The sequence below is a fragment of the Calidris pugnax genome, unplaced genomic scaffold (genome assembly GCF_001431845.1).
Source record: "Calidris pugnax isolate Ruff unplaced genomic scaffold, ASM143184v1 scaffold32, whole genome shotgun sequence".
NCBI classification, from domain to species: domain Eukaryota; kingdom Metazoa; phylum Chordata; class Aves; order Charadriiformes; family Scolopacidae; genus Calidris; species Calidris pugnax.
In genome coordinates this window covers 8,719,010-8,739,770 of record NW_015090783.1, presented here as the reverse complement: position 1 = coordinate 8,739,770, position 20,761 = coordinate 8,719,010, and the positions used below count along the sequence as shown (strand labels likewise).

Here is a 20,761-nt window from a genome sequence, read left to right as displayed (position 1 = left end):
CCCGCCTCCCCCCGCGGCGCTGCGGTGGCCCGGGCAGGCTCCTCGCCATCGGCCGCCGGGGCCCGGCGTCGCGGAGGGGACGGGGGGCAGCGAGGGCCCGCGGGGAGTGCCGGCCCAGCCCCCGCACGACACTTGTCACCCGCCGGGACGGCGGCCACCCCCGTCCTTCCCACCGGGCCGCACCCCCCCATCCCCGCGGCGGAGCCGGCCCCGGTCCCCGGCGGCGGCGGGGAGAGCCCTGCGGGCCGGGAGGTTGTGTAATGCCGGGGGGGAAGCCGCTCCCCGCGGGCTGGAGTGGAATTTCGGCTGGAAAGGCGAGGGGAGCGGTCAGGCTGCCAAACCGGCCGCATGCAGCCGACTGCCTCTTTTTTCTCTTTTTTATTTTTTTTTTTTCCCCTTTCCCGTTTTTCCACGGAAAGACCCCAGATTCCCCAGGGAGAGCTGCCAGGCTGAAGCCCGGCCGGCGCCGCGCTCGCTGGAGTGAGAACACGCGGTGCCCGCAGGGGAAGGGGCTCGGGGTGCGGGGCGATGCTGGCCACCGGCAGCCTGATCCCGGCGGGGGATGGCCCGGGCTGGGGGCCCCGGTGCTGCTGCCGGGCAGGAGGAAGGTGCAGGTGGCCGGTCTGCTCCTCTCCTGGCAGGGTGGGTGTTCAAGAGCAGGGCAGAGACAGAAGCAGAAGTGGAGGCAGATGGGATGTGACCAGCTGCTATAACTACTGAATCAGTAGAAGCTTCTATCTAGCAGCAAGGACAGGATGGAGAACTAATATCGCGCTTGCACTTGGGTTGCCTTTGCCTTCTTCCCCTGAAAGGGCTCAGGTTATATGAATTTTGCATGTTTCTGATAATTGGTGCACCAAAACTTAGTTGATTGGCAAATGTATTAAGTTGGCTGTGCTGAGCCGTTCCTGCTGTCGGTTACAGGTGAGTGGTGGAGCGCAGAGAAGATCTGTTGAAGTCTAACCTTCACTGTTTCTGTGTAGGAGGGTGAGGACTGTCCTGTGCTATACACCTAGGACTGCCGTTGCTTACCATGTGTGAGTGCCATCCTGGATGGAAAGCTGCTCAGGCACAATGGATACAGAGGAGGTCACATTTAAATAGTAATACAGTTTATTAGGAGTTTTTCACCCTCGTGGAAGCTGGCACCCCAGCCACACAAGGTGCCCTGATTGCTGTAGGTCACCTTCCTTCCACAGACCTCTCACATGTGTGACTTGAAGGAGAATGTCTGTGTGGACTTGAATGATTTATTTTTGAGTTGAGGAGAAAAAAGGGTCTTTTTCATGCACACTGTGACATGCTTTTCTTTTGGGGAAAGCCTGTGGTGTCTCTGAACAGCAGGCTGTTCCAGTAATCCCGCTTCAGCCAGCAGTGCCAGGCACAGTGGAGGAGACTTTACCCCTTTGAGCTCTCAGCTGCTTGTTCCTCAATGGCTTTTTATTGCACTATTGTTTCATTTACTCTGGGCTCCTCTCTGTGTTGATAGGCATGTAATGGCTACAGCAGAAATGTGTGGCTGACTGGGTGAAAATGACCTGGGGATAGAGTTTCTGAGCTGAACTGCCTTTGGGCAAATTAAAACCTTTTTTGTTTTGTGGGGTTTTTTTTTTTTTAGGTTTGGGGCTTTGGGGTTTTTTTGCAGGGAGAGAGGGGTGTGTTTTTTTTTTTTTTTTTTTTGGGTTTTTTTTTTTTTTTTTTTTTTTTTTTTGGGTTTTTTTTTTTTTTTTGGTTTTTTTTTTTTTTTTTTTTTCAAGCTTAGTTCAGATGCTGTGCCCTAAGGGACAAAATGTGCTGATGGCAATTACAGAATAGCCAGGTGCCAAACAGAGTTGAGTCTCAGCTTAATTTGTGCGGCTCCTCTCAGGGTGAGCTGCCTCTCAGCACTCCCTGTGCTGTGAAATCAAGCTCGCTTCCACAGCTATGTCAACAGACCTCTCTGATACACAGGTGACAGCTCTTCCTCTCCAGTTACCTTCTTGGCTATTAAAGGACTTTCTTCCTCTGCAGGCTTTCCTCTTAATAGGAGCTGACTTCTGTGGAGTCCTTGGTTCGCTGTAATCTGTGGCTGGCCAGAAAGATCTGTGTGGGAGGACGGGTCAAACTTTTCACCCTCTTTATTTCTGGTGATTAGAGTCTGCAGCCTTTGCGCCCGGGTTTGAGCGGTAAAGAGAAGCAGGAGGTTGAGTAGCTGCGTGTGAAACAGGAGACTAAGAACTGGTATTAATTTCCTCTCGCTCGTTTGCATTGGCTCCATCTTTGGCAACGTGCACCGGGTTCGTAGTTCTTGCTTTGTCTTGGCCAATGCAGTGTCTGTTCCCATGGAAATGGGGGTGGAAGTGGCAAGTGTCAGCAGAGAACTTCGTCTGGGTCAGCTTCTCCTGACTGGAGTGCCACTGGGCAGGTGGTGTCCAGAGTCTTCTCTCCTGCCCCTGCTTTGCTGGGGAATTACTTGATTCTGAGGTCCCGAGGCACACATCAGTTTGCACTTGTACAGTAACCCTGACATAATAAAATGTTGAGTCAGGTTAAGATCTTTTGAGGGCTGTGCTAGAGGTGGCCAAACAATGACTGACAAGAGGCAAACTTTAAGATTTGTTATTTTCTCAGGTATTGTCCCATTTGGGAATCTTGTTTGGGCCCTTCTCAGGGGGTTGTTCAAATGCCTTCAGGCAGTGCCCGTTTCAGGTGGGTGTCTGTGAGAACAGCAGCTGATGGAGCTCTTGAAACCCTCTTCTTGCTTCCTTCTTCCTGCCTTCAGGCTGGCAGCTATTGCGTGGTTGTGGTGAGAAGAAAGGGTTTTGTAAGATGGTTTAATGCTTTTCACCCTTCTGCCATTCCCCAGGTTTTCACTTGAGGAGGGTGAGTCTCTAAAACCTGATGCCATCAACTGCTAACTTCAAATCCGTTGAATGACTGAGTCGAGTCAGTCCTGCGCTGACAGCTTTGGTTTTGTGCTCAGAGTTTGCAATTTGAAAGCCTTATAAAAATATTCTAGGTGTTTTTCCTCTTTGAAGCAGGAGTCAATGGCCAAGTCCTTTGGCTCTGTGCCCTGTTTGTGAAACAGACTCTTCTTTCTGAAACGGCACGAGGGAGTTTGCTGTGTCTTTGACTGCAGCTGGGCCAGACCTGTTTTTCTAGAGGACCCAGGTTCTGGGGCTTTGGCTACCTCTGCTTCTGCTCCAGTGGTGCCGCCTCCTGGTCAGAGCAAGGAGGGGAGACAGGTCTGACAGGGAGTAAGTGCTAAGGCCACTTGGGGAGTTAAACACTTCAAGAGTATATTAAGTGTCTCAGAAATTAACCCTCCTTCTCACTCTTTTGTGCTTGAAATCCAGCTTCTGACTATGGTATGAAGTTGCCAATCTTGCGGTCCAATGCAGAAGATCAGATTCTGTACCAGACCGAGCGTTACAACGAGGAAACCTTTGGCTATGAAGTTCCCATTAAAGAGGAAGGTGACTACGTGCTGGTGTTGAAGTTTGCAGAGGTCTATTTTGCACAGTCTCAACAGAAGGTAAGCAACAGCTCCTTGCTTGTGTCTTTGATGCGAGTTCCTGGCTAAGACTGTGCGTGTCAAAGTTGCCTCTGCTGCTTTGCGTGCTGTGGAGAGAGGAGTGAAGTAAGGCACTAGTGGTTAATTTAATTACTAGAGCTCTCATGGGCTCTGAAACTTCAAGCTCTCTTCCACATTCCAGATACACAGTTGGCCTGGAAAACTGCATTACAAAGTATTTAAACGCATATATGCAACTAAACATAACTAGGGCTAGAGTTTTATGATGTTTGGACTGTGCTGGCTCTGAGAAAAAGTATTTTTGCCTTTTTCCTGAACACTTGTTCCTGACCTGACATCATGCTCGTGCCGAAGGAAGTATTGCACAGATTGAATCAGGGAACTGATCTGGGTTAAATAACCTATTCATAACAATTTTTACAAATGTAGTAAGATCTGGTTAGTTCTGGTTCAAACCAATCCCGAAAGCACAGAGATAAATTGAACCCTCTTTATTGCTTATTTAGAAAAGAATAATCCTTGCCCACTTCTGAAATCCCTCGTGTACAGACACGGAAGCAGAAGCAAAAAGAACTCAAAGGCCCGTGATAAGCTGGGAGAGAGGTGGTGTATGTTTTAGTCCAGCTTTCCCCTGGCTCTGTCAGCTTTTTTAGAGTCCTGCTTCTTACGCTCGGTGCTGCTTTCCTGCCAGAGGAGTATTTCAGGGAACAGAACTGGTGGGGCTGGCTTACAGAATGGATGCAAAAAACAACCTCAGATTAAACTGAAGGGCTGAGGCATCATTGGTTCCTCTTCCTTTATGTGGTTCTGCTGGGATTCCCCAGGTGCAGAGTGAAGTTTGAGTCATTACAGCCCTGAGGAGGACTTTCACTCTGAATTCACAGATGTGGTTAGCAGTTCAACATTTTACCTCCTTCAAACCCTGTGTCCTTCACCAGCTTGTTTCCTTTTCTGTGCTCTGCTGCAGGCTGTTTGTTGGAAATGGCTTAATTCCCTAGGGTGTGGTGTGCAGCAGCCACCCCAGGGTGGTAGGAGCAGGTCTTCAGCCAGTAGGTGGAAAGTTGTAGAAGAAAAGGATGAATAAACCAGATGAAAATATGCTGTCCTCAGTTCTGAACAGCAAGGGTAGGGGTTATTTTAGAAGGAGGAGGCAGATTTCAGGGTATTTGAAAGCAATGTTAACGCTTCAGCATCCTTACTTTGTTGCTTTGGGGCTCTGAATCCTCAAGGGAGTGGAACGTGTGGTGGGACAGTGCATGCTGCAATGCTTTCTTGTCCTGGGTGCATAACAAGCAGAGACCTTTCCTGTTCTGTTCCCCTTTCAACCGTCGCATGCCTGAATCTGTTCTGACACCCTGTCATTTCTTCCCCCCTGAAGGTATTTGATGTTCGCTTGAATGGCCATGTGGTGGTGAAGGACTTGGACATTTTTGACAGAGTTGGACACAGCACAGCTCATGATGAGATCATTCCCATGAGTATCAAAAAGGGGAAGCTGAGTGTCCAGGGAGAGGTTTCCACGTTCACGGGGAAGCTCCACATTGAGTTTGTAAAGGTAATAAGCTTTGCTGGGCAGAGCCCTGGTCTTTCTTTTCCCCTGCTTTCCCCAGCCATGTGATGCAGCTGGGTGCTGGGGCAGGAGAGGTGATGGTAGCGGGGGTGGGGGGAGAATATTTCTTGCCTCAAAGCTGCAGCACTGACTTACTCCTTTGATTTCTCTAGGGCTACTATGACAATCCGAAAATATGTGCCCTATACATCCTGCAAGGAACAGTGGAAGGTAAGCACGGTTTTTGAGCCAGAAGGCTCTTCCTCTTTGGAGAGCAGCCTGTTGCTTCTCAGACCATGAGATCATAGCTCTTGCTCACCCACCTCTGCCAAAACTGTTTCTCCCTCAGCCAGTTCCCACGCAGTGCAGTTGCAGGGTGAAATCGGTGTGTAGTGTCCTCCTGCTCCTACAAGTGCACAAAGCTGTGTCCTTTTGGAATAAGGAAAACCAGTTTGGTTCAGGACTCCCTGCATATGTGGGTAGAGGAGAAGGGAGCATGTCTGGTCACTCAGCTTATAGCAACAGATGAATTCCCTCTGGCCTTGGATGTCAGCAGCAGCCCTGCAGACAGTAATTTACAGATCTTTCAGCTAGTAGTTAAGTGTTTCTTACCTGGAGCTTTGTTTTGCCTTCTCAGCTCGAGGACAAGGCAGTGTGTTTTCCCCAGCTATCAGTTCCTCTGGCTAGCAGTGGGGAGCACTAGTAAAACCCTTTCTCTTTCCTCACCCTCTTTGTCAGCCTGTGCTGGAGTTGGAGCCCCTCCTGCCTCTGACCAGGGGGGAGGTTTAGGACCCCTCCCTGACCAAAGCATCAGTTTGCTGGGAGGGTGCTCCTGTTTCCTGGGTGCTCTGGTCAGTGTTGGTGTGGTGGCGGGTGCCCCGTTGCCCGTGTTCCTGCTGGGTGGGGGAGAGGGGAAGGGAGTGACTCGAGTGATTTCCCAGATTACATCCTGCCTTCCCTGCAACCTTTTGTCTTGTCCAACAGATGTTCCAAAGCTGCAGCCGCACCCGGGTCTGGAGAAGAAAGAGGAAGATGATGATGAAGATGAATATGATGATGGCTCCAGTGTTAAAAAACAGGCAAATAAGAACCGGGTTCAGTCAGGCCCACGCACACCAAACCCCTATGCCTCGGACAACAGCAGCCTCATGTTTCCTATATTGGTGGCCTTCGGTGTCTTCATTCCTACCCTCTTCTGCCTCTGCCGATTGTGAGAGCAAGCCCCAAAGAGCATCAGCCGAGGGGCTGGGAGGGAAGGAGTTGGACCAAACACGGTTGCTTTCAATTTCTCCATATTGTTCATAATTTAAGAAAAAAAAAAAGATAAAAAAAAAAAGGAAAAGATGATTCATTTGGAATGAATAGCAGGTCCGGGTAAGAGGGAGCTTACCTTCCCCCTGCCAGCAAGCAGCGAGGCCCTCACCTTCCCCTTTGCACCATGTGCAGCCTCCAATCCTCCCTGGGGCATCCAAGAGTAAACTGAGTCCTGGCTTGTCTGTGTGTTGGGCTGTTGGAAGCTGATGCTAGCAGTCCTGGGCCATGTCCCACGCTGAGAGAAAGCCATGTGCTGCAAGATCTCTGCCTTTTGCTGGGTGGAATACGGTTCCTTAAGCAGGAAAGCAGCTCTTAAAACCAGGCCTGGGTACACATTTTGTCCGGGAGCGTGGAAGTGTTGTGGTGCTGTTGGGTGACTAAAGACTATGGAGGATGGAGCCTGGCTCAGCATCTCCCTGAATGTGTGCAACACGATGTATGGTACTCGCCTGCAGAAAGATACCAAGACTCCAGCTCAGCCTCTGTGGAGATGTTCCCCTCCTAAGAGTGCAAGCTGCACCGGGAGCAGAGGGATTTATCTGGCCTGATATGCTGCACCGGTTGGGAGAGACTTTCCTAGTCTGACAATTGTAACGTTAGATCCATTGCAGAGGGATTCTGCTGTAGCCTGCGAGAGGCTGACGTTGTTTGCGTCGATCAGATGCACTTGTTTTCTGTATTGATTATGGCTTTTGTTTTCTTTTATATCCTTTTCTTTTTCCAAGGTCTCATTTTAAGCCCAGTTCCTTGTTTTGCCCTTTCTAGCAAGTGACCTCTCCTTTGGAAGAAGCTGAGAATCAGATGACCTAGAGACGAGGTTGTGGACTTGTTCCTTGATCTTCCTAGCGGTTAGCTCCACTCTTGGTGACTGTGAACAGCCTGTGCCGTAGGACAGAGCAGATGCTCCCTGTGAGCTCCTGTCCCCTGTCCTAGGGACCAGGCCCCCCTGCAGTGGTCAGAAGTGCAGTGGAGTTGGGCGGTGTCTTCAGTCAGCTCGGCCTTTTGCGCATCGAGGCGCTGTGGTGAAGGCGCAGATGTCCAGTGTTTCAGTACTGTAGAGCAAGGTGGTTTGTTGCCCTTCCAGAGATCTGGAAGCGAGGAGAACACTGGAGACAAGGTCACCTGCTTCCCCCAGGGATATTTCTCCAAGAGGCTTCTGTTTCCACACACGGGGCCTGTCCTTGCCTGACAGAGGCCGAGCAGAGCGAAAGCCCTCGCTGTGCCTGCTGATCCAGGGCTGTGGGCCCAAGGAGCTGCCTCCTGGTGGTCTTGGCCTCTGACAGTGCTGAGCACTTCGGGTGGGCGGGAGGGAGATGTTCTGTGTCCTGTTCTCCTGCTGGAGCAGGATCTGGCCCGGGCATGGCTGGGTCCTTGTGGGTCAGCTTCCATCCTGGTGAGCTCTGGGCTTGCAGAACACTTTACCTCACGCTCTCTCCGGTGTTCTCAGAAGTGCTCTCTCTCTCACTGAGCAGTGTCCTGCTGCTGCTCCTCCTGGGGCCTGAGTTTTCCGAGCGATTGTTCCTGGGTTTGATCCTCTGTCGTGGCTCAGCCTTTCTTTGAGCTGAAAAGGGTCAGCAGAATTCCCCGGTTTCTGGAAAGGAAACTGGAGGAGTGGCCTTTCTGTTCTGCCCAAGCAGCTGAAGCCTTCTCTTCCTCCTAACCCTCAAGCTGTGACATGGGCTGCCAGCTCACGGGCTCCAGAACAGGAGCTGAGGGAGTTGTTAAAGCACTGCTATAGGCCTGACTCTAGTTCTGTGTCTGTGAGCTCAAAAGCAAGCAGTAGGACCTTAATTACCTTCTCTCTAATTGCCCGAGTGTTAACAGCCAGTTTGGGAGAAGCAGGAGGGTCCTTGCCACACCAGAAGGAGAAGACAGGTTTTAGAGAGGGCAGATCTTAAGGGCAAACCTTAGGATGGAAAGGTGGTAAGCTTGAAGTTGCCTGCTTCATCTCCTAGCTGCTGTTAAAATCCTTGTACTTGCAAAACTCTTATGAAATACGAGCTCTGTTATGTTTGGTGACAATGCCTGCAGAGATTCTCCAGCGTTTTTTTTGGGGGGATTGCTGTAACTAGAGCACACAGACATTTAGATCTTTATCAGTTTTGAGAAGCATGAACTGGGCTGATTTGTTAAGCAAAGAACCTGAACTTGAAAGCAGGCTTCTCTGCAAGGAGCTGTTCTCCTCCAGGCCTTTCAGGTTCCATTTTATTTGAGCATCCTTGAAGCAAGGAATCACTCAGCTTCTCGTGGCTCACCCAGTAATCTCTGCACCTTGCCTAGCAAGGGAAAAGGGGCGTGCATTTAGGTGTGCAAGAGTCGGAGACAAGTCTTCTAGGATAGTTTATCCCTGCCTCTCCTGACAGCCAGGGCACCCATCTGGTGCCATCCACTGCCCTGAGGCGAAGCTGAGCAGGGTGTGGATCTGTTGTGTTCCAGTTGCTGGGTTCAAATGAATTTGTCTTATTTGAATAAGAATAGGGAGGAGGAATAGTTCATCCTTCACAGCTTCCATTTAGTTGTTTTGGCTCTGGTTTTATGCGTTTATGTCGCTACAGAGCTGGTGGTTGGGGGCGTTCCTGACCCTGTTATGAGCAGTTTTCCTTGTTGGCCCATGCCTTCCTGAGAGGTTTGCCTTGGAAGGAGCCTTCAAACAAAGCGTGTGGGAACACAGGAGCATGGTAGGGCATAACCAGTCGGCAGCTCACTGGGAATGGCATACTCAGGCTGGTTCCCCTTGCCATCTCTGTCTGGTGCCTGCAAGCCAGCCAGGTGGGCATAATGAGGTCATGCCCACCAATTAAAGACAAAGTTGAGTTGGCTGTAGTTTTCCAGTGTGAGTGTTTGAGGAAATAGGCAAGATGGTGTTTGAGAGGGGTTTGAGACAAGCTGGTTTGTGCTTTGTTGTCCCCAGGAAGATGAAGTGTGTGTCCCTTGGCTGGGGAGCTGGGTCAGATGAGACCTTGGTGGAGCAGTTGTGTAGAGAGGGGTAGATAAGGCAATTCTAATAAAGCTTCTGCTTAATAAAGAGGAGACAACACCATTGATCATCTTTTGGGCCCTGGATTCAGCCTCGGGATAGTGTTTCCAAAGCCTGTTCTAATTACTGCCCCCTCCTCCCTTCATACCTTTGAGCCAGGCTGTTTCCCCTTCTGTGTGTGTGACTGAAACAACAGCTCTGACCCTTTGGAGTTTCCCAGGTGGCCGTGAGCAGAAAGCCAAATAAATTCCCTTCTCTTTTTGGTGCCTTTGTCTCAGGCTTTGAATAAAAGTCTATTTGAAGAAGCTTCTCTTTTTTTTTTTTTTTTTTTTTTTTTTTTTTTTTTTTTTTAGGGGTTTTTTGTTTGTTTTTTTTTTTTTCCCCTTTTAAAGAAACTTCTTTTTTTTTTTTTTTTTTTTTTTTTTTTTGTTTTGTTTTAAGGAGCTTCTGAGTTGTTTTCTCTTTTATCCCGAGGGTCAGGCATTCCCTGCCCTCATGATCAGCTGGGGACTGTCCCACTGTCCCTGGATGCCAGCTCTGGAGGTCATAGCTGAAGCAGAGAACTGCAAGGGAGTATCTTTGGTTCCAGCCCTTGAGGTCAATGGGGAAAAAAGCCTAGCAAGAGATAGAAGAACTGGAAGAGCTCCTTCAGGTCTGGTCTCCCCCAGAAATCTCCCGAAGGCAGGATGGAGAACTTCCAGACAGTCTGGAGCCTGCGTGTCTGCGCAGTTCAGAGCCGAGTGAGTCACAGCTGGGTCCTGGTAGTCATATGTGTGCAGAGTATGGCTTGGGGGTCCTGCCCCCCAAACTCGCCAAGGGCTTGCCCTGCACCATTTGGGTCTGAGCAGGATACAGAGACACGTGCTTGGTTCCTTTGGTCCTTCTTTCAGTTGAAATGGAATTGCAACAGCCAGGGAAATGTCTTGGTATGGGAAGCCTGGGCTGAACATGGCTGTCTTTGATGGAAAACAGCAGGAGGAGGGAGAGGACCAGCAGAGCAGCTTCAGCCCTTGATGTGAGACAGATTCTGAGCAGCTGTGAAGTACCAAGTGTTTCAGGCTCTGTTTGGTGCTCGAATGTGGCAGAGATCTGTCTGCTTCTTGCACTTATGTGGCAGGGAGGGAAAATACCCTTGCTGAGAATCCAAGAGGAATGGGAGCTGGGCCAGCATTGAGCTAATTTACCTACTGGCGCTTCTACATCTTCACTACAAATGCCAAAGTCTAATACAATTCAAGGATGCTTGTGTGTTTTTGTTTTGTTTTTTTTTTTTTTAAATGTCAGCCTGGTTCCACCAGTCTGTCTTCACTGGCTAGTCCCAAGTAGGCTCAGACAAGTATTCTCAACGGCACAAACACACCACCAGGCTGGAGCTGTGAAGGCTCAGAAACGTGATGGCAGGAATCGGCTGCCTGTGCTGCACCCCTGCTTCACACGCTGCCCGGTGGGGCTGGGGCGTTTCGCCTTGGATCCCAAGGGATTTGTCCCCGGAATACAGTAGCAACCACGTTGAAATGGTGCTGGGCTGGACGGGAGAGGTGAAAGCAGGTCCATGTCTTCCAGGACTCTGGCTTGCTCAGAGTTTATTGCTGTATATCAAATACTATTTTTGGAGATTTGGGGGGAAGATGTGGGAGGGGGAGGGATGTGGCGCCGCTGTCCCCAGGCTGAGCAGTGGGACGCTATTGCAGGTTATTGATAGGTTTTGATTTTTTTTGTTTCCCAAAAAGTGCTTTATTTAAAAAAAAAAAAAGCTAAAAAATAATCAATAAAACAGAAGTGCTTTCCTCCCTCCTAGGAACAGTGCTGGCTGATTAGAAAATGTGAATAATCTTTTGCAAACGTCAAAGGTCTCTGCTGAAGGGTTTGTGTGATGGAGCTTTCAAGGCAAGGGGGCAAAGTGCGGCTCCAACCAGTTTAACTGGGGAGAGTGTGAATTTCGGAAACGCGGGATCTCTGCCCTGGAGTTGTTCCCAGTCACGCGTAGTGGGGATGCTCTTCCTTGTGCTGCCACAGCTGTTGTGTCACACTAACCCTTCCTGAGCTCAGGTGTTGGAGCTGAGCAGTGTCTGGAAACTTGCTGCCAGGTGGGGGCTTGCATTTTTCATGGTTTCTACGGGGCTGTGGTGTGTTGAGGGCTTCCCTGCTGGAGAAGCAGCCAGGTTGGTGGAACAGCCCTGGAGAGCGTGAGAGCAGAGGCAGGATCTGCCAGTATCCAGGGCTGGGAGATGCTGGGCAGGGGACGGCGATGTTTGGGTCCCATCTTTGTGGCATCTCTTGGTGTTGGCAGATGGTCCCACCGCCCCGTAGCGCAGGCTGGGACGTGTGGAGGTGACCCGGGCTGTTGGCATCAAGGACTCTTCACAAAAACTACTTGAAGCTGCAGGTCTCGGTTGTCTGTAAAGGCTAGAGCAGTGTGGGGAGAGATCTCCAGCTGCGCTTGTCACCAGTACAAAAGGTTTTTAAGGAGGAATTTTTTTTTTTTTATTTTACTGTCCATTGCTTTGTGTTATAACAACTTGCAGTGACATTATTTTGGTTTTTTTTTCAGTTTGTTTTGCAGCAAGCTTGGGCCCTGGGTGAAAAGCACAGATGTCTATTTCTGATTGCATTGGCTTTGCAGGGACTAGTTTGGGGGGAGAAGATGGGTGTGGGGGTGGGTTTATTTTATTTTTGGTACCTGGTAGCGGTTTTATTTTTTAATTTTCCCCCAGGACGTTTGGTTGAGGGAATGTTCTGAAATCAACTGTCTGGCGGTTTTAACCAGCAGTGCGTTAAAGGAAAATAAACAAAATTATATTGTCACTTGGATGAGGTGGTCCCTCTTTTCTAAGGCTGGAGGGGGGGGAAATGGGGCAGCCCCCCGTGCTTTTTGGCTCCTGCTGGGGGAGGCTTTGTGCTTGGAGGCGACGCAGCCGCCGCTGAGATGCAATTTTACATCCCACCGAGACGCAGTTTAACATCCCACCGCAGCCCGGAGCCTCTCCCCGCCACCCCCATGGTTATTTTTGGCCATTTAAGCGCGAGTTGAACGGTACAACATCCTCTTCTGAAGTGCTGGTGGGGACCTTGTGGCTTCCTGCTGGGGCCGGGGACACCAGAGATGTAATGTACCTTCTCGGGGTTTTGCAAGACGCCCTGATTTTGGCTCGAAACTGCGTCAGAGGCGGTGAGAGGGGGCTGGGGCCAGCGGGGGGGAAAGTGGCACCTTCCTCCCTTGGGGGCCTGCTCTGAGGGGACGGGGAGCCCCAGCCTGGGCAGGGTGGCCGCTCCTGGGGACAGAAGGGTCTTTGGTGGGTCCTTCCTGGGGCCGAGGAGGGGGAGTGCTGGCGTGTTTGAGAGGGCGGTGGGGTTGGTGGCAGCAGCAGCGATGGTCGCTAACCGCAGCTCTGCGTCTCTCTTCCAGCCATCTTGAGTGCCTTGAGCGCTGGCTGGAGTCTGAAAGGAGGACACAGATGTTTCTTCTTCTTGCCCCGGCTCCCCAAAGGGGAGGTGACTCTTAGCACCTGAGTGCCCGTGGCAGGCTGGGGCACAGCCCCTTTTTTGGGGAAGAAACGTGTCCTTTCCTCAGTGTGGTGCTCCTGTGGGTCCCTCCTGGTGGGTTGTCCCTCCCTGGCTTCAGAGACTCATCCGATGCTTGCCACCCTCCCTCCGGTGGGTGCTCCCGGGGTGGGGTGACAGTGGCAGGGCTGACCCGCACCGGCAGTCCCTGGGGGACCCTCCTCAGGCACACGGTCCTGCCACTGTCCCTGCCCGGGCCAGGCTCCCGGCTCCTTGGGGACAGCAGCGGGGGGGGTGTCTTTTTTTGTTAGTTTTCTGTGTTTCTTTCCTCCAGGCAACTCCCAGTTTTCTTCTCCCCCCGCCCACCGCTGCCATCCGCCCGCTGGGTGTAGCCCCGGGTGGCGACGCGACGCCCGGGTCCCCCCTCCGGCCCACGGACCCGGCGGGCCCTGCTTAGCTTCGGCGGCCTGCCCCCCCCACGTTGCTAGGCAGCGCCCGCGCCCTCTGACCCGCCGTCGCCCCGCCCCTGGCTCCCATAGCTACCGAGGGAGGCGGCGGCCATCTTGGCGGCGGCGGCGGGGCGATGAGCGGCTCGAAGGCGAGGGGGGCGGCGGCGGCGGGACCGGAGAAGAAGCCGCCACCGGGAACCGGGGGGGCCCTCAGCCGCCTGCGGGGGAGGCGAGGCTCTGCCGACGCGGCTCCGCGGCCGCCGTGGACCGAATCCGAGCTGCTGGCGCTGGAGACCGTCCGGCCCGAGCACGTCCTGGGGCTGTGCCGGGTGACGGAGAGTGAGTGAGGGCCGGGGAGCGCGGCCGCCGCGCCCGGTGAGGGGGGCTCTCGGGCCGGCAGCCCTCGGACGGGGTCCGGCGGTCCCGGGCGGACACCCCAAGCCCGGCGGTGCTCCGTTGACCCCCCGACGGCGGCCGGGGCTGCGGGGCCGGGGTCCCGGGGCCGGGGTTGCGGTGAGGGCGGCGGGAGCGGCGGAGCCTGGGCCGGCGGGGTCCGCGCTGCCGCCGGTGCGCGGGCCTTGGAGGCGGCTGAGGAGCGTGTGCCTGCCCCCAGCTTTGTTACAACTTCCAGAAAGTTTGGGGTGTCTCAGGGTGTGTTTTCCTGTAGGTTTTTCGGTTTGGTTTGGGTTTTTTTTTTTGCCTCTGGGCTGCTGATCGCTGCTTTTCTGCCCAGATCCCTTCCCTTTCTCCCTCTGGTACCTGGCACCTGGCGTGCCTTTGTTCCTTCTGCCTGCAGTTTTGTCCCGCTCGCACCAAGCTTCTGCTAAAGAACTTGCAGTACCTATCGCACCGGGCTGGGGCTAGCAAGAAAAGGGAATTCCTCTGGTAATTGCTCAGAGATCTTTTGAAATACTACTATATATTTTCTTTCTCTTCTAGATTATTTATGCAAACCTGAGGACAATATTTACAACATTGACTTCACCAGGTTTAAGATCCGGGACCTTGAAACTGGAACAGTGCTGTTTGAAATTGCAAAGCCCTCTGCTTCAGGTGTGTTATGCTAACATTGCTGGAGGGCTAATGAGACTTGGGGAGCCGAAAAGTTGCCATGCAGGACCCATGCAAACCAAGCAGAAAGGCCCTTTGATATGTCCTGGTGACCGAATTCCTCTCCTTTAAGCATAGGACTGAGTTAAGCTCTGCTGAGAAACTTATTGTCATAAAATCGTGAAGTGATTATTGTGAGATGGGGAAGTACTATCAACTGCAGATCTTCCCTTGCTGGCTGGTTATCGTATAGAGTTCCTTTCACGTGCTTTGGCAATTGTGAGGGGGGATATCCTGTGAGGTGAAGGGTGGTTTCGGCTCCGGAGCCACCAAGGCTGCACCAACTGTCATAGCTGACCTTTTCTTTATCACTTAGTTCCAGTATGAGTCTCAAACCAGTTATTAAACAGCTTTATGTTTAGTACCTAAGTAATAGCAGGCTGGTCCTGATACACCCGCTAGCCAGTATGACCTTACGTGTACACTATTAGCAGAGTAACTCTGAGCTTGTGCGTTTTCTAGAGCAAGATGAGGAGGATGAAGATGACAACAGTGAACTGGACGCTAGTGCAGGCCGCTTTGTTCGTTACCAGTTCACCCCAGCATTTCTCCGTCTTCGGACTGTTGGTGCAACGTAAGTACGGTGTCATAGAAAGAAGGGGAAAATCAGATGTTTGCAAAATGTCACTTGACAGTTTATAACAACACTGAGTCAAAGACTCAGTAAGATCATCAGTAAGATGCAGAGACATCAGTAAGATGCAGAGACTGCATCTCACACTACAAATATCAAAGTCTCTCTCTCTGGAGTGGTGTGTTGGATTCTTGTGTAGCCTTGGGTCCAAGGCTCAGTTCTTCCCAATAGGAAGAGAGGTATGTCATCTTAGCTGTTTTTTCCTGCTTTTTGTGTACAGAGTGGAATTCACAGTGGGAGAAAAGCCAGTGTCAAACTTCCGAATGATTGAGAGACATTACTTCCGAGATCGCTTGCTGAAGAACTTTGACTTTGATTTTGGCTTCTGTATCCCCAGCAGCAGGAACACATGTGAACACATTTATGAATTCCCTCAGCTCTCAGAAGACCTTAGTAAGTGTCTCCTTTCCCATACTGAGTTGTGTTTTGTTTGTGTGTGTATGCACGTGCTCATTTTCTCCCTCTCTCTACTTGTGAAAGAAGTTGTGACGGGGATGGGGGGACAGGAATAGATAGATACAGGTTCCTGGTTTAAGCTGTATGTAATCTTTACTGAAGTACAGATTTGTGCTGCAAATTCTCCTTCTTTGAAAATGAAAGCCTAGGACGGCCTGTGTTGTTGAGTCACAGCCTGCATGAACCGCTCAGAGTCACAAGGCTGACATGCCTGATGCCTAACAAAACCCTGAAAAAGGGTTCTCTTGGTAGCCACGCGTCTGTTTTCAGCACTTGCTTGTTAGGGCTTGAGCCTCCTGCTTTGGAACAGAACTGGTTCTTCTCTGAGAGGTGTGTATTTGAGCCTACCAAGATCTCTGCAAATATACATTGCGCAGGGTATGTTTGACCTCAGGGGCTGGATAGAGGAGGAGCACGTGGGCCCTTCTGTGGCTGCCTGGGTTTGGGAGGAGGCGCAGGGTTCGCACCCCGCCTGTGTACGTGTGGGGAGTGTCACTGCTTTTCCATTTGTTACCTCTCTGCTTACAGACTGATTGCTGCTCTCACAGTTTCTGTCTCGTGTGAGATTACTCGATCCCCCTTTGTTTGCTTTTGACAGCACTTGTCCTGTGAATAGGGAGAATGGGAAGGGGCAGGCTGGAGGTTTTGAAGCGTGCTCAGCAGAGCAGTTTGCTTCTTTTACTTGGGTAGGGCAGAGCAGCAGCCTGGTAAATCCAGCAGAGTGGCAGAGTCCTTTTTACCCTGACTTTGTGCTGTCCAGTGGAGTGTGGCAGGCTTTTGAATGTAATTGAGCTTTCTCTTTCACAGTCCGTCTGATGGTTGAAAACCCGTACGAGACCCGCTCAGACAGCTTTTACTTTGTGGACAACAAGTTGATTATGCACAACAAGGCCGACTATGCTTACAACGGAGGACAGTAATCGTTCTGTGTCCGCTGGATGCTGTGATGCCGTTAATCGTTCCGGATGTCCAGGAGTGGACTGGAGTTGCTGTCTCGTGCAACAAGGCTTCTTGCCAAACCTTTTCTCCTTGCATGAGGCTGAAAACATGAAGCAAAGACAACAGCTCATGAAAGTGAAGGAAATCTCCCTGCAACACTTCTCTGTCCGACGCTCACCGTATCCTGCCTCTCATCCTCTATTTCTGGTTACCTTCTGGTACCTTGGTTAGGTCATGGGTGGGAGGCACTGTTAGACAATTCTTGCTGTTACAATCTTTGTAGTTAGGTTGCACTTTTAGTGCTTCTGATGTTTCACCTTTTGGGTGACTACCCTCTTTCAAGAGGTCAGATAGTTTGGGTAAGCTATTTCTTAGCAGGACCATTTTCCCCCTTCCAAGTAGCCTGTGATCCCTGAAGAACAGATCTTTTCTTTGGTGGATAGATCATCTCTTTAGTGCACAACGGTTTAGTTTGTAGCATGGCTGAGATTGCTTTTCAGGGTGCATCCCAATGTTCTACAGTGAGAAAGAAAAGAGACTAATTCAGCTTCTAAGCAGTGTAGGAACCTTCCTTCTGCCTGAGCTGCCCCTGAGAACAGTTTAATCTGCGTCTTTCTGGAGATTTCACTAGGGATACGAGATAGGGGGAGAGGAGGGGCTTTATCCAGGTTGGTCATCGGGTCATTCTGATGGTATTTCTATTTGAGTTCTTGCGAGCAAATCATTGAATTTTGGAGCTCGGGTCAACCTTAGAGCTGAAATTAATCTCACTGTATTTACCATTTCTTCTGCTTCCCTTTGTGTAGGATTTTTGGCTCTTGCTACAGAATGTATTGCTTTATAGATTGACAGCACCTTGTCAGTCTAAGCTGGGGTGGTGGGGAGGTGTCAGTCTAGTGGGGCTTAGAGGGAAAAGGGAGAATGTGGAAAATCACTTGAAAAATGTGTAGGAAGCAGAGCTTCCTAGGCTTCAATCTCTATACTTTTAAACCTGAATGATCTGTCAGAGGTGCTGGAAGGAGAAACGGTGGTGTTATCAGCTCATTTGCTTTGTTTTGGTTGAGGTTATTAGTAGCTAAAAGCTTCCTGGGTCAGATCACTCAGTGTTACGGAGTGGGATTGTTACAGAGAGAGAATTTACATGATTCTTTTTCTTATTGAGTTCCCATCACTGCTTTGCCTTCTTACCTGCTTATTTATGGTTTAGGAAGTTCTGCTGCATTAGGTACCACCGGAGCAGGGGGTGTATTTCACAGCCGTGTTTGGGATCTGGTGATAGCACAGATCTTCAGTGTTGTGCAGTGGGGAGACCCGTGTCTTCCCAGCAGCTGTGCTGGAGCCTAACTCCTCATCGTGCAAAATCTCAGCTAACAAAACCCTTTTCTGCTTATTTTGCGGGCTCTTAAGACTGGTGTTTTCCTGTCTCCAGCTGGGCTGGTCAGTCGTGTCTCTTTTACGTAGGAGTTAGGTTGCATCTAGACTAGAGATGGGTGCTAGTATTAGTTCCACTTGTTCCTTGAGACAGTTGAAACCTAACTCCTCGGTGGATACACTTGTTTACCTGCTGCGTTAAGTAAGATTCAGCGTGGTTTATGTTTTAGCAGGATTAAGTGCAGTGGGCATCACGGCCCGGAGCCTGTTAATGCGTAGACAGCAATAGGAAACCACTGCCTTCACCTCGCAGATTAATGATGTTAACTTTGGCACAGAAGATCAGCTGGCACCAGGGTAAGCAGTGAGAGTATGTGGGGTGGCAGCCATGAAAGAATCTCCAGCTCTTGGGAAGATATTTAATTATGATTAACCACAACAAATGACCTGTTCTGGGTGGAGCATTAATCATGAGCAACCACAACAAATGTCTTGGGAATGCAGAGGGGCAAGGTCTCCGTGGTTCAAAGATGAAGAACAGTTCTGCTACCATCGGTCCCCTCCATCATCTCCAAAGGCACTTGGGCAGCCTGGTTTAGTTATTTCAGAATTAAAGCTGCCTGTAAGGTGGAGCTTGAGATGCCTCCTGCAGCGATTCCCCTCAGAAGGCCTTGTGCCAAAGGGGCAAGGTCTCCGTGGTTCAAAGATGAAGAACAGTTCTGCTACCATCGGTCCCCTCCATCATCTCCAAAGGCACTTGGGCAGCCTGGTTTAGTTATTTCAGAATTAAAGCTGCCTGTAAGGTGGAGCTTGAGATGCCTCCTGCAGCAATTCCCTTCAGAAGGCCTTGTGCCAGTGAGGTGGGAAAGATTTGTTTTGATGGCAGAAGAGGAGGTTACTTGTGACAAGGCAGGATTCCCTGGAAGTGAGTTTTTAATCCTGAAGTGTTCAGAGATGCTCAGGTAGTGTCTGCAGAGCCTGCTAATTATTCCCTGGGAAATTTTAGCATATTGAGCTGAATTTGTATGTAGTATAAATCCAGGTGCCTTTAGATGTTACTTATATCTCATTTTCTATATGAAGCAACCTCTTGCTTTTCTTAACGGGCGTGATGATTCCCATCTGTTTTCTGTGTCACCGTGTAAAGGTTCTTAAAAAGAATATGGCCTGTTGCCAGAGCCAGCAGCAGAAATTGAGCTCCGCGCGGTCGGCCGGGGTGTCTGCCGGGCCGGGGGTGCCATCTAGCCGCTGCTCGGCAGAACGGGAATGTAAATGCTTGTAGGGAAGTGGATTCCTGCCCTTCCTCGTTACCTCTGCCAGCAGTGATGAGGGGGGAAAAAAAAAAAAAAGCATGGAAGCATTTGTTTTCCCGTTGGTGAATGTATTGGCTGTTCAGCAATAAGAAAAGGGAAACTGGAGGGAAATCGGAAGACTCGCAGGCAGCGCCAGCGCCCCTCAGTTTCTCCCTGAATTTGTTTGCCTTGCCAAATTTGAAGGTCTTTGCCCAAAAAAGCATGCTGCAGATAAAAAGTCCCTACAACCCAACAATCCAGCACTGAAAAAGCTGATAGCTGATTGTAATCCAAAAAGTCAGGGATTTCCAAACTTCTGTCCCCACTTTGGCCGCTTTCTTGACATTCCTTTTCTCTTAGATGCTTTCTACACGGTGTCTTCTCTTTGTGGCAGGCAGGATGTCTTTGGTAAACACGGTTTAACGGAGTGTCTTCTGGGTTGTGTGCTCTGATGCTTTAGTGATGGGTCAAAGCTACTCATGGCAGTGAGCTGGGAAGATACTCCAGTGGGATCTCATCCTTGTTGGGTGGATGGTCTGTCCTGGCCAGGTGCTGAACGCGAGGGAGATGCTTTCAGTGGGGGTTAAAGTTAGAGGAAGGGAAAAGGTATCCGTGCAGACAGCTTCTCCCAGGTCCTGCTGAGTTGGAAAGAGAAGAGAGTTGGGATCATACTGTGTTCTGCTCTAACAAAAAAAGGGACCAAACCCACAAACTTATGTTAAATCTTTCCAGTATTTGTCCTTTTAGGACCAGGACCTCTTTTTCACATTTTTGAGGTGATTGCTTTGGATCCATGCAAGCAGGCTTCCTGGACAGCTGTTTTCACGACTGACTGAGGAATACATATTGCACCTTGTGAAGGGAGGTCACCTCTTGTTACATGGACTGGGCACTACTCTCCCTGTCCTCTCTTTTTTGGTAGGAAGTGTCTTCCTTTGTGTGTTTTCCTTAGGATTGTCAATGTCTCTTGCTGTAGAGAAGCAGCAGCAGCCTCCTCTCTGGTGCTTGAGGATGTTTATTCCGCTTCTCCCAGGGTTCGGGAGGAACAAAACAAGTGTTTAGAAGGCAGAAATGAGCGAGGAAGGCGTGGATGGTGAAGCAGCGAGGTCCAAAGGTGGTAACTCTGCTTCTCAGCTCTTGAGTTTCACCATTTCTGGATTCCTCTTCAGCTGTTTCCCAGTGTTTGCCTTCCCCCCTGCTGTCCTGCCACACGCAGCTAAGGAGCCTTCTGCCGCCCCGGGTGTCACCCTGGGGCTGGGACACTGCCCTCCCCCTGCCTTCCAGGAGGAGGGGGCTCGGGGAGGGCGTCCCCCCGGAGCCATCACCACCTCCTCCGCTGCAAACGGGAAAACGAACACCAGCAAACGCCGCCCGGCTCCCGGTGCTGTCCCCGGACACGGATTTGTACCTCTCACGGCGTGGCCTTTGGGCTGCTGGCGCGGCCGCCCCCTCCCCGCTGTCCCCCCGGGAGCTGGGGGGGTGGGGGGATGTCCCCGGCAGCCCTGCTGGCCCTGCCCCTTCGCTCCCGGCCCCCTCCGCGGCTCCCGGGTGACGGTTTATTTGTATAAACGTGATTTTTGTCACCAGCAATAGGAATAAAGCAGCTCCCGTTTTCGCACAGGCGGCGCGTGCTCGGGGGGCGGGGCCGGAGGGGG

The 20,761-nt window shown here is 51.0% G+C and overlaps 2 protein-coding genes across 2 annotated transcripts in view; both read left to right on the top strand.

Moving 5' to 3' along the window:
• Positions 1 to 9,659, top strand: part of MLEC (malectin) — a 9,900-nt gene extending 241 nt beyond the window's left edge. The window contains exons 2-5 of the mRNA XM_014965042.1: positions 3,336 to 3,514; positions 4,893 to 5,069; positions 5,237 to 5,294; positions 6,048 to 9,659. Of these exons, the coding sequence (XP_014820528.1) occupies positions 3,336 to 3,514; positions 4,893 to 5,069; positions 5,237 to 5,294; positions 6,048 to 6,277 (644 nt within the window). The 3' untranslated portion in view covers positions 6,278 to 9,659. The remainder of the gene's footprint in view (positions 1 to 3,335; positions 3,515 to 4,892; positions 5,070 to 5,236; positions 5,295 to 6,047) is intronic.
• Positions 9,660 to 13,393: 3,734 nt separating this feature from the next.
• UNC119B (unc-119 lipid binding chaperone B) lies at positions 13,394 to 19,194 on the top strand. Its single transcript, XM_014964713.1, has 6 exons — positions 13,394 to 13,643; positions 14,244 to 14,357; positions 14,877 to 14,988; positions 15,269 to 15,441; positions 16,312 to 18,327; positions 18,504 to 19,194. The coding sequence occupies exons 1-5, from the start codon at positions 13,439 to 13,441 to the stop codon at positions 16,422 to 16,424; spliced, it is 717 nt and encodes a 238-aa protein (XP_014820199.1). The 5' UTR covers positions 13,394 to 13,438; the 3' UTR covers positions 16,425 to 18,327; positions 18,504 to 19,194.
• The last annotated feature ends 1,567 nt before the right edge of the window (positions 19,195 to 20,761 follow it).

Excerpts from the sequence above, each read along its gene's own strand:
- UNC119B (XM_014964713.1), top strand. The coding sequence starts at position 13,439 with ATGAGCGGCTCGAAGGCGAGGGGGGCGGCGGCGGCGGGACCGGAGAAG. Across the intron at positions 14,358-14,876 it reads TGCAAAGCCCTCTGCTTCAG|AGCAAGATGAGGAGGATGAA; the intron begins GTGTGTTATGCT and ends TGCGTTTTCTAG. Across the intron at positions 14,989-15,268 it reads CTTCGGACTGTTGGTGCAAC|AGTGGAATTCACAGTGGGAG; the intron begins GTAAGTACGGTG and ends TTTTGTGTACAG.